This window comes from Galeopterus variegatus, unplaced genomic scaffold (assembly GCF_000696425.1).
Source record: "Galeopterus variegatus unplaced genomic scaffold, G_variegatus-3.0.2 Scaffold1401, whole genome shotgun sequence".
Taxonomy (NCBI): domain Eukaryota; kingdom Metazoa; phylum Chordata; class Mammalia; order Dermoptera; family Cynocephalidae; genus Galeopterus; species Galeopterus variegatus.
Window position 1 is genome coordinate 377,728 of NW_007727512.1, and position 12,126 is coordinate 389,853.

General features: G+C 38.5%; 1 protein-coding gene across 1 annotated transcript in view; it reads right to left on the minus strand.

The window, feature by feature from the left end:
- LOC103593740 (fibrous sheath-interacting protein 2-like) overlaps positions 1 to 11,653 on the minus strand; it is a gene marked incomplete at its 5' end in the record, with an annotated part of 29,260 nt that extends 17,607 nt beyond the window's left edge. The window contains 7 exon segments of the mRNA XM_008576790.1: positions 1,193 to 1,333; positions 6,077 to 6,614; positions 7,153 to 7,326; positions 7,439 to 7,677; positions 9,853 to 9,900; positions 9,903 to 10,348; positions 10,527 to 11,653. Coding sequence (XP_008575012.1) covers positions 1,193 to 1,333; positions 6,077 to 6,614; positions 7,153 to 7,326; positions 7,439 to 7,677; positions 9,853 to 9,900; positions 9,903 to 10,348; positions 10,527 to 11,653 — 2,713 coding nt within the window.
- Positions 11,654 to 12,126: the final 473 nt, after the last annotated feature.

Here is a 12,126-nt window from a genome sequence, read left to right on the forward strand (position 1 = left end):
CGGACCAGTCTCTATATGGGATCCGAACCCTCGGCGGGAGCGCCGCCGCACACCACTGGGCCGGCCCAACATTGCTGTTTTTAACAAGCGTTAAGAAAAAAATGTTGACCATTCAAAATACTGACAATATTTTATATATAAATTTCACCTTGGGTGCACACCTCACTCAGGAAATAGAAAAACCTAGTCAAGAAAAGAACTGGGTTTTCTTCAAATCTCTGTTTCCCATCTGTGGAATCCTTAATTCAGCTAGGAAGTTAAGAAAATAGCAGAGCAGAATTCAAATCTCTAAGTGCTGGTTTCTTTTCTGAATAGCTATGTTGCTTCAAAAAGCTGGAAATCTTGAGGCAGAGAAATGATTTCTAGCGTTAGTACTGCAATGCCCTAGTAGGATTCCAGTCATCTCTACAGACCTCATATAATTTTTGAAGAAAATTTTGGCTGTTCAGCTAATTATCCAATTTAGTATATATTAAATTGAACTGAATAAAACTGCTGATGTTCAACAGTTTTTGATATAGAAAAATGGCTATTTCATATGGTTCAGTGTAATATATGCATGTGAGCATTCATAGAAAAGGAGTGCAAATACCATCTTTGTAAGCATGGGTTTAAAGTATTATACCTAAGAAGAATTTAGTCAGATAGCAGAATATGAGCAGAAGTTTAATGTCACTCTTCTTATAAACTTTGTCAATAATAATGGCAACAACTTCCTCAAAAGGATGTTGGATCGTTACTTTGCCATCAATTACCTATGCATGAGGTCTGACTATAATGTGAGAAGTCTTTTTTAAGGAACTTTAAAAACCCATCTTGGAATTTCTTTTTGGGAATTGCCTTTAGAGCAGTTGTGTGTACCACACAAGGAAACTGGTCTCATCATTTCATAGTCATACCTCGTGCCCAACCCAAATCTCCTGCTTTGAATTATGCCCATTTAGTCTCATCTGTAGATAGGGAAAACCGAACAACATCCCTCCAAATAAGAATTGTGTAAACGTGCCATATTTTTTCTTTTAGCATACTGACCAGTCAAAAAACACACAAGTAGATAAATAGCCACCCCCAAACCAAGGCTATTTTCAGAGAACTAATGAATGCACCTTCTTGGATGTGAGGGTAAAAACAAAATTCTTAAAATTATCATCTTTTTTCCTAAAATTATGCCAACTCTTTATAAATTACTTACCTCTGCTTTCAAAGTTCTTGAAATGTGTAACCACGGATGTAGTAACATATCTTGCTACCAGATGGAGTTCTTCTGGTCCCAATTCCTGATCTGTAAAAGCAATGACTTCAACTTCTTCAAAAGTTGTAATTTTCTCTAAACCTGGAAACTTATTTTTCCACTTTTTTAGTAAAGTGAAATCTCCACATGTTACAAGGTTTTTGTTTTCTTTTTCAGTTTTATAGCTGATTCTTTCCCATTCCACATTTTAAGAAAGCTTTTCTGATCCTTTCTTTCTTCAGACGTCACAAAGCTTTTTTTGATATGAAAAATGGCTTCATTGTTTCCATACTTTCATTAGTGTGTGTGGGTGAACCTGGAAAGCCATAACTCACCAGCATGGTATTGATGTTATATTCTGCAGCTAAAGATATTTTGAGTGGAGAAATGATTGTCTGATTTTGGTTTGAGTGAAGCAGTCTTTGATTTTCACCTTCTTCCATTTCCCTGAAGGACATGCCATGTGCTAGTGCTGATTGTACAGAGACACTGCATTTCTCAGATGGTTTTTGTAAGACACTGTATATAGGGTGAGGGCTTGTGGGGAAAATAGAATAATTTAGGTTCCCCCCCGCTCCCACCTCAGGTCCGGTTGGGGGTGGTGCAGCACATTTCTTGTAAACAAGTTGTGTGTGGGTGGAGTTAGTGCACATGTGCACCCATGTATCTTTTTTGTTTGTTGCTAGTGTGTGTTCTTGAGTTTTGTGAAACAGTGCTGGTGGCAGAGCTCATGTCTAAAAATAGAGCATGTTTGCTCTGCTGGCAGCTGCTCAGTTTTTCTTTGGACTTTGCCAGTAGCAGTTGAGTTTCTGAGTTTCTCTTTGGACTGCCCAGGTATTCGATGTGCGTGTGCTGAATAAGGACTATTCTTTCTTCAATCAAGGCTCCAAGGACCTTTTTGCCAGTTCCCTAGCTCATAGACTGCATGTGAAGAGTTTGTGAACGGGCTCAAGGGGTCTGTGAGCTCCAGACCCCAGTCCTAGCTCTACAGGGCTGTTTCCTTTTATGGCTTGATCAAAATGGCTCAGGCCTTGGGCTTTACTTCTAGAATGTGGTGGTTTAAGTTCTGACCTGAGCCTTTCCATTGAATGTGTGGTTTTAGTTGTATCTCCTGCAGAGTATCTGAAATATGAAGGTAGATTTGAGGAAGCTCTGTTCTTTCTTTTCATAGCGCCCTCTGAAAAAAAACACCAAGCCAGGGATTTGTGGAGAATTATCCCTGCAGCTAACTCTCTTTAATTTTGAAGTGGAAATTTCCATCCTGTTTGCAGATTTGGCCCAATTAACAGTGTAGGAATTTTCAGCTCCTGGAGCATATTTTCCTTTGGATGGCTTTTCATCAATGACTGATAGAAATGAGTACACTGCTCCATTAGTGTGTTGATGATCTGACTTGTTACAGTGTTTTCTAGTCGAAGGTGATTCCTCTTGATATTTTTCTTTGTCTAGCTTGTTCTTAATTATAGAAAGCATGTCATTGACAGTATTAGCAGTATAAGGAAGCAATTCTGAGTGGAATGAATGAAGCCGTCAAAGTGTATCCTGTATGTTTTCCTGGGAAATCATAATACTTGATTTAGATTCACCAGGAAACTTATTCAGTGGTTGTAATTTTGGCAATATTTTTTTCACTGATGGTTTCTGGTGGGCAGCAAAAAAGTTTTCAATCGGTATTTTCACAATTTCAGAAAAAGCATGTGTAGAGACATGCTTAAACTGTAGGGTCTGTAAATGACTCTGAGGTGTTTAGAACTCCTTCAATGATCTCTTGAGTGATTTGGTGGCTAGAGCCCAAACAAATTTTGTCTTTTCATTTTGTGTTATAGATCGGTACATTGTTGATGTTGTTTGTTCTTACTAGAGCTTGTCTTCTGTTTACTTGAGTTTCTTTGCTATCTGCTGTGCACATCTGGGTCAAGAAGCACAACTCTAATTTTTCAAATAGCATTTCAACAATTTCCTGGCCAAATATATTAATTTGTGTTTGGGAATTCTCAGCTCTAGTAGAAACTGTTTTAAAATTATGGTATCTGCTTTCATAAGCCTCAAGAGGTGACAAATCTAAAAGTGAAACTCTATTAGACTCTATTAGAGTCTCTATTAGAAACAGAATTAGACTGCTCTAACTCTTGTTTTTATTAAAATTTCACTCAAAACAGTCTCAGCTACCATCAATAGCTTATATTTTTCATTTTCTGCGTCACTTGATTCTGTTTGCCATTTATCAAACATTCGTTTAAAAAATCTTCTTTAGGAAAAATTTTCTCTAGCTGTGAAGAAACATTCTCCAAAGAAGGATGTGCCTCTGGATTTGCAAGAGAGATTGTACTTAAATTCTTCTGTGAAAGTTTGAGTTTATCCAAAAGTGAACCTTTTGTTGGCTGAGCCAAATTGTTCTCGGTAGCATATAACCCTTGCAAAACTGTATTAACCATTTCACTTGCTGTCACAAGTTGATTAGAAGGTAAAGCTTTTACATTTATCGTTGCTCTATTTTGTTTCACTTCTTGAAATTCATTCACAACCGTTTCCAGAATATTACATACTATATCAGAGCCGGCCCGTGGCTCACTTGGGAGAGTGTGGTGCTGATAACACCAAGGCCACGGGTTCGCATCCTATATAGGGATGGCCGGTTAGCTCACTTGGGAGAGCGTGGTGCTGACAACACCAAGCCAAGGGTTAAGATCCCCTTACTGGTCATCTTTAAAAATATATATATATATATATATTACATAGTATATCCTTGGCATGCATTTTTAGTTCTGCAGTGGGGAGTTTCATTCTCACTAACTGGTTTTTGTTATCCCCTGTTAACAGCAGGTGTTGCAGCCCAATGGCAGTTTTGGACCAGCTGCTTCTTGGAGTCTTCTCCCTAGGACCTAACTTGGCTTTAACACCACTAGGTCCTAGATGTGGTTTTGTGCCAAATTTAGGCAAAGGGGTAACTTTTGATTTTTGTTTTAAAATTTTTCCTAAAACCTGTCCTGGGGCTGCCCTTAGGGCCAGTTTTAGAACTGCATGGACTCAGAGATCGCTTTTTATCAGACTGTTCTTTAGGGGACGAACGCTCTTCTAAATTCTGCAAAGCAAAATTTGTGATCTTTTTGAGAATCTTTTGGACCAATTCTTTGTCCACTCGTAAAGGAGAAAATTGCAGTAACGTGGTTTCCAAAGCAGTGACACTTTTAATGCCTGTGGAAGGATAAACTTGTGGTATCACATCTTCAGAGGGAGCACTTCTTTTTTCTGCTTGTTTCAACCCCCTAAACCGTGATGGATTCATCAGTTATTCATCACTGCCAGATGCTTCAGATTCTCTCCTGGTCTCATTATTTTCATATAAGGATGTCACAACTATTGAGAACGTTTTTTCAAAAACACTTTCAACTATTGCACCTGCTACACTGCTTATATGTGACTGCAAGGGTTTTTTTGGTGCTGCTGCTGCTGTTTTAATTGTAGAATCAGATGCAAAGTGGGGAAGTTTGTTAAACAGAGGGCAATGGTCTACATCTTCCATTACCCTTCGATACACCTTCTTTAAAATGTCCTTAACTACACTTAACAGAGCAGATGTTTTTTCCTGCCTACATTCTCCATTTTGGAATTGTTGGGAAAATATAGGAAAATGGTCAGGGCCCCTCAGATGTTCAGAATCTTGCTGAGCATTTGATGTAAATATGCACGTGCACCCAGGTGTCCTGGATTATCCTCTAGTGTAAGTGCACATGTGCACCCAGGTGTCCTGGGTTATGGACTTAAGTATGAGTGGCTCTGATCTACGGCATCTCCCACTCCCGGGATGTCCCCCTATGGGGGGACACGGGGAGGCCACTACTACTGCTGGAGGCTGCTGCTAGTGCCCCCAGGACCCTCCGCAAGGACACTGCCAGACCTGTAAGCCACTGGGCCTGTAAGCTGCTGCCGTTGAGGAAGCTGAGGACTGAGCTCATGTCATCTGCCAACAGCTCCTGGAATCTTTCCCAATTACCTAGCATGGACCTGTGTGTGAGGGGTCTGGGGGCCCAGTCTGTACAGTGGGTTTGGAGGGTCTGAAATAATGAAACATTTTGGCTTTAGTTATGATTTGCCTTTACAGGAATATTTCCTCCAAAATTCCTAGGTTTTCCTCTTCTGATATAATTTGGGTTTGATCTGGGCATTTTAGAAAGACAGTTCAGTGTTGTCTTCCAACTTTCTTTGACTTGGCAGTATTTCATTTTGTACAGCCAGCTGTGTAATGAGACTAGGGTTCTGTTTTGAGGACAAACTACCTTCCTTTAAAGATATTTTATCATGCAAATGCTTCAAGATATTGTTGACAGTTTCACTTGCAACGATGTTTTGTTGGAATGAAGTATTATTTGGATATGAATACATCTTTTGAATTTCTAGGTCCACGTCATTTTAAATAAATATCAGAATGGTACTGGCAATGATATCAGCAGACTCCTTAAGACTAGCTTGTGATACATAAATTGCAGGTTCACGTTTTTCTCTGTAATTAGCAAATGTGTAATCTGTGACCTCTTGACTGAGAATGGTTTCACCTGTTGATATTTTCAGTCTATTCACATTTAATGGCATTTGGTTTGATTCAAGAAATATACTGTCATCTTGTTTACAATTTGTAAATTTGGGGCTAACAAATGATTTTTCCCTAGTCTTGGAATCAAGAGTAACCAGCAAATCCATTCTTTTTGTGGCTGAAGATTTTAACCTATTCAAGATAGCTTCAGTAATGAAGTTAGCATTTTCCTCACATGGATCAGGAGCAGATTGCTTGCTGTCTTGTTTTTTAAGTATAGTTGTCTGATTATTATCAGAATAAGCTGATTTTACCTGTACATTTTTTTTTTTGTCTTTCTCGGAAATGGAAAGCTCTCTCTTTTCCTTTCATTTGTTGAATCTGTATCTGCTTTTGGAAATGCATCAATGTCAGAGACAATCTTGCAGAAACAGAATCCTTTGCATTTATGCCAAGAATGACAGCAGAACTGAGATTTTGAAGAACAGTACTGACCATGTCTTTGGAAATCATAGCAGTATATGACTTAGGAACTAAAAACGTTGGAATAGCTTTATTTGCACACTTGGGGACAGTTCCAGAATTTGTTTCTAGATGTCTTCCACCTACATTACATTTAAGACTAGATGCAGCAAGTGGGAAATTGTTTTCATCCAGTATTTTCTCACAAATGTCATTTAAGATTCCCTCAGTGGTATCCAGTATTTGAAATTGAAGGGTTTTTCGGTAATCACTTTTATTGAACAGCTTTTCCACAACATCTTCTAGCCAACCTGGATCAATCTCTCTATCAGATATGATTTTTTCATACTTGCCTTTGGTAGATACGATATCTAACATTGTGTTAACAATCTGATTTGTAATACTTTCAGAAACCACAAAATTATGAGTTAAGAATGGACTTTTTATTTGTTTATCTAACTTATGTTTGATTTCTTGTAAAATCTGTCTAGCCACTTGCATTGCATATATATTTAATTTAGAGACATTCAGTTGACCTATTGAGGTAGTCTTTCCCAACTTATTATGATCCACTGAGCAACAGGAAAATTGATCACGAGAATATGAATCTTTGGTTTATAACCATGGTTGGCTTAAGTCAGTCCCCTCCTGCTGCAAAGTTAAAGTCATTGGAACTGTGAAATTGATATGAGGACAACAGAGATCTTACTTTGGAAATAGCAAATGTTTCTAAGCTTGTTAATACAGATTGCATAATATCTTCAATTACATTAAGTTTGGTCAGTTTATCAATACTGAAACTGGGCTGAAGTGTACATGGATTTCTGTTTAATATGGCAGAATAAACAGAGGCCTTTCCTCCACGGGCATCTTCCAGAAGAGAGATATTTGCTGGAACAATGATAGTTTTATGCCTATTTTCACTTACATTTCTATCTGTCATGGCAACAACATAAAGTTTTTGAAATATGATTCTAACATCATCTGCCACAATGATTACATCTGTTTCAGACACTAAAGGATCCATTGTTTTATCCAGGGGTTGAACAGATGTTTGAGCAATTGGCTCATTGCCAGCATGAAAAATGTTACATAAATGGGACTGAGGGAAAGGAAGTACATTTAATTGATCAATTAAATCATTCTGAAAAATTTCATTCAGAATATTTCTTATAATGGGCATGATTGGGGACTTGTGGCTCTTTGAGTTCTACTTCAGTTTTTTTCAGTGTTCTTTCTAATTCCTGTTGCTCAAGAGAATCTGATTTAGTTTCTTCTTCTGGTGGCTTTTTCTCTCCAGCACTTTCTTTCTCTGTATCTGCAGGATCTTCTAGATATGACTCTGGTCCAGCTCCTCCAGGAAGAAAATTTCCATAGGTTGGCCTGTATCTGTAATTTTCAATGCCTGTCTCTTCCAGTTCAGTTTCATTAAACACATCTGGAGGCATTTCATCTAAAATAAAGTTGACTAGCTTTTTAAGTAGTTGTTTCTCTTAGAGTGGGTTGTGTACCCATGTTTTGAAATCTGGCAAGCTCATATTTAATTCAGTTTGAATAGCCTTCAAAATAGTACTTGATACCTTCTTTATATGCACAGGTAAGGCAGACTGCAATAGTTCTTCATGTGCGTTAGCACAGATGTTGGTACTTTCACTTTCCCAGTCTGTCTTCTTGTTCTTTTTATTTCCATTAATTATAATGTCCAGAGAATTTACATGTCTGTTGGCAAACGCTTCCAATTTAGCAGAAACTGTTTCAAGGATATCTGAAGTCATGACTTTCAGTTTATTTGGATACTTTTCCTTTGAGTTCCCTGTTTTGGGGGCAGTAGGTTTCTTCTTATTGGTAGTCATCTCTTGCCTGCCTTTCTGGATCACGCTGGACACCATGCTGGAGATTATGTCAGCATCTGCTCATTTCCTCAGTAAGTGAAGCAAATGATAGGCTGTCAGTGTCGATATACTCTGAGATAGTTTTATTTTATTTTTATTTATTTATTTTTCATTAAATTTTTATTTTGTCAATATACACTGTATATGATTATTATGGCCCATCACCGACACCTCCCTCCCTCCTCCCTCTCTCCCCTCCCCCCCAAGAATGTCCTTTCCGTTTGCTTGTTGTAACAACTTCATTTCTATTTGCTTGTTCTATCAACTTCAAGGAATTGTAGTTGTTATGTATTCTCCACACCCCAGTTTTTTTTGTGTGTGTGTGTGAATTAATTTGTTTATTTTTTAGCTCCCACCAATGAGTGAGAACATGTGGAATTTCTTTTTCTCTGCCTGACTCGTTTCACTCAATATTATTCTGAGATAGTTTTAAATTCTGAACTTGTAAAACTGCTATCCATCTCAGCGCTACATAATTTTGTAATGATATCTTCTAGAATTGTATGAGAAATGAGCTGAATGTCAGACTGAAATATGGTGGTTGCTCTCAAATTCTCATTGATCCACTCTCTGGCTTATTATCAGATGGGGGAGGACACGGATGGTCTTCTATGAGCTTGCATAGCATGTCATATAAGGTTTCTCCAATTCTATTTAATACTTGCAATCTGGTGCATTTGTGAACTTTCTTTTGCCTAGGAGGACAATGAAAAGGAGAAAATGCTTGTTGGTCAGTGTCACCAGTTCCATTTGAGATTTTAGACCTTAGCTGCTTTGCAGGGAGTGGAACATTGCTTTTATCTGTCTTTCCACTTACCTCACAAATACAAGTTACTAATGAACTTGTCATAAGGTCATTGTTATTTTTGTGACAACAGAGTCTAAATCCTTTTCGGTCTTGGCCAAAACTCCTGTGTCTAGAAAGTTCTTGGGAGGGCCCCTCTCCTTAAGATTTAGATTTTCCTTTTTGTATTGCAGTTCTTTCTGGATAGCATCCAGAACGGTTTTTACCTCTTTAGTTGTGTATGTGCTAAGTTGAGATTGAAACAAAGATTTCTTGCCAGGTGCAGGCTTTGAACTGGCTGCATGGCTTTCTGCTTTGAAGCATTTTTGCAATTTTGGACAAATAAATGACTTCAGCTTCTTAATTATATGTGTGATCTCATCAATAATATGAAGAAAAGATTTAGATGCTGATTCACTTTTTTCAGATTCTAACCAGGGATGCTTTGTGGGGTTTATACCAAGTGTAGCTAAAAATTTCATCTTTTTACTCTCAAGCCATATTTCTAATGGCTCTTTATTTGGTAGGTCAGCATTATCTAGAGAAGTTTGGTGTACTGATGAAGAAATGGAATGTTTGATGGCACCGATGATGTAACTAGAAGCCACATGAAGTATTTTTAATACAGCATCAGATATTTCTTGAGCCACTGTATGGATTTCTGACATAGAGAACATCTGGTCCATCCGTTCTTGATGTGACAGACCTCATAGTTTTCCTGAATGACTGGGGGGCCCTGAAGATATATCTTTGAGCAATTCTGCTAAAATATTTGTAATTATGACTTCTGATGCTTTTTGTATTTGATCCTTTTCATCTTGGCTGAAAATCCAAATATCTTTATTCGAACATGTCTTGTCCTTATAAAAGTCTTCATTATTAAAAGTGGGAAGGCCAGTCTTTAACCCCCAGTCATGAAATGCTTCTTTGCCTTGACAAGCAGAGTTTGTACGTGAGTTGATATTTCTTTTATATTTAAGACCAGCATTTCCTTTGTTGACCAGTAGTCAGGAACCTGTTCTTGTAATTTTGCTTTTTCATCCTTGATAGATGAAATCAGCACATTTTCCACAATTTTTTTTATTTCTTCATTTTTGTCTTCAGAGTAAAGGACCATGCCAGGGACATTAATAGGTGGCAATGGTTGCCCATACCTAGGATGATGAGCTACTCTAGTGCCAGCAAGTCTGTTCTCTTCTTCAGTGCCAGGAGGACTGCTCAGTCTGGGGCATCTATACTTGTGTACATCTGTTTTCACTGGTTTCCGATGTAGCTGAGTCAAGATATCATCAAGTAGCTGAAGGATGACCACTGTTTCTTCAGTTGCAATAAACCTTTCATTTTTAAGTCCAATTTGTATATAATCTAGTATTGTGCCAATTGCTTCCTTTATATAACCAACCAGAGAGGACTGGGATAAAATATTTGACACTAGGGCCAGCCCATGTCTCACTCGGGAGAGTGTGGTGCTGATAACACCAAGGCCCCGGGTTCGGATCCCATATAGGGATGGCCGGTTTGCTCATTGGGTGAGTGTGGTGCTGACAACACCAAGTCAAGGGTTAAGATCCCCTTACTGGTCAACTTTAAAAAAAAAATATATATATATATATATATATATTTGACACTAAATTTTGTATTTCTTCTTTGGTAATCAAATTGGCTGCATCAGATTCAGCACTAGATTTCCTTTTGCTGGCTCGTTGAAGGAACGTACATGTTTGATCTTTCGTATATTGCTGATAAGCAGGTTTAGGTGTGACTTCAAGATGAACACATTCATTTTGCTTAGAAGACAAGAGAGCCATCAGTGTTTCTAAAATACCATGAACCACATCCTCTGCAAGATCACTCATGTTCTCCAAAGTGTAAGGCAGTGAAGCTTTTACAGATTTTTCTTTTGGGGAAATGAAATGTTCTCCACTGGCTAAATCTGATTTAAAGTGGGCCAACACATCTTCTTGTGAAAATACCTCACTACTTTTTTGTTCAACTGCAGACTGTAGCTTCTCAAGCACATTTCCCACAATTCTGGCAGCTGCTGAGGGGATATCAACTTTGGAGAGCAAGTCTCCTTTGTCAGCCTCAGGTTGGTCAACCAAAACTTCATCTGTAAGAGAGGAAAGGCTGGGGATGGCTTGGGATAAATCAGACACCATTTCTTGAAAAATATTTTCTAAAATTGACTCAGTTTCCTCTTTTAGGTAACGTTTAAAGTTAACAAAGGCATTCTTTAATTCTTGCATCTCATTTCCAACTTTTGCTTTTCCATTGGAAGACAGTGGGCATTCTAAGCCGTCTATTTCAGTGTCTGTTTCATCTTTAGGTTTCTTTGGGTCTGTTTCATCTGATTTACAGGATTTGAGCTGTACCGATTTACAGTTCTCATTATGTTTAATTTCAGAGGTTATAGGCTGTCCTTTCCTGTGATCGGTTTTTCCCACAAATGTTCCTTCTGTATGGGCATAAGATGGTCTTAAAGGTGTGGCAGGTTGGCCCACCGACTTGTCAGCTGCCTTTGCACAGGGCTCTGCCTGAAATGTCTTAGTTGTTTCATATATTAACGTTTCACTGCATGTACTACAGCAACTCAAACTATTTGAAGAGAGGGCAGAGTCAGCAGACATTGGGTGTGTACTATTTTGCAATCTTTCTTCGTATTTTGTGATGGCTGGGTACAGTATACTGGTCACTGCAGCCACAACCCATGTCATTATATTATGAATTATACTGTTCAGTTCTTCAGAAGTTACCTGGAAAGGATGTGAGCAGGACTATAAGGAATATCAAATACTTACTCTATTTAATTTACTCTATTCTACAGATGGGGGCTAACCTTTAATTCTGTGTATTAAACAATGCATAGCTAGAATACAGTTATGATGTATAGCGAGAACATGGGAAAAGTTCTCTTTAGGACATCAGATTTTTAAGTTGGCGATGGAGTTTACATGTGTTGTCCCCTCCAAATTTCATGTGGAAATTTGATCCCCAATGTGGCAGTGTTGGAAACTGATTGAGTCATGGGGGCGGATCCCTCATGCATGGATTAATGCTCTCCCTGGAGGAGGAGGGATTAATGAGTGAGTTCTCGCTCTTAGTTCCTGCGAGAGCTTGTTGTTTGTAGAACCCTGGCACCTCCTCTCTCTCTCTCTCTCTCTCTCTCTCTCTCTCTCTCTCTCTCTCTCTCTCTTCCTCTCGCCATGTGATCTGCTCATACCCGCCG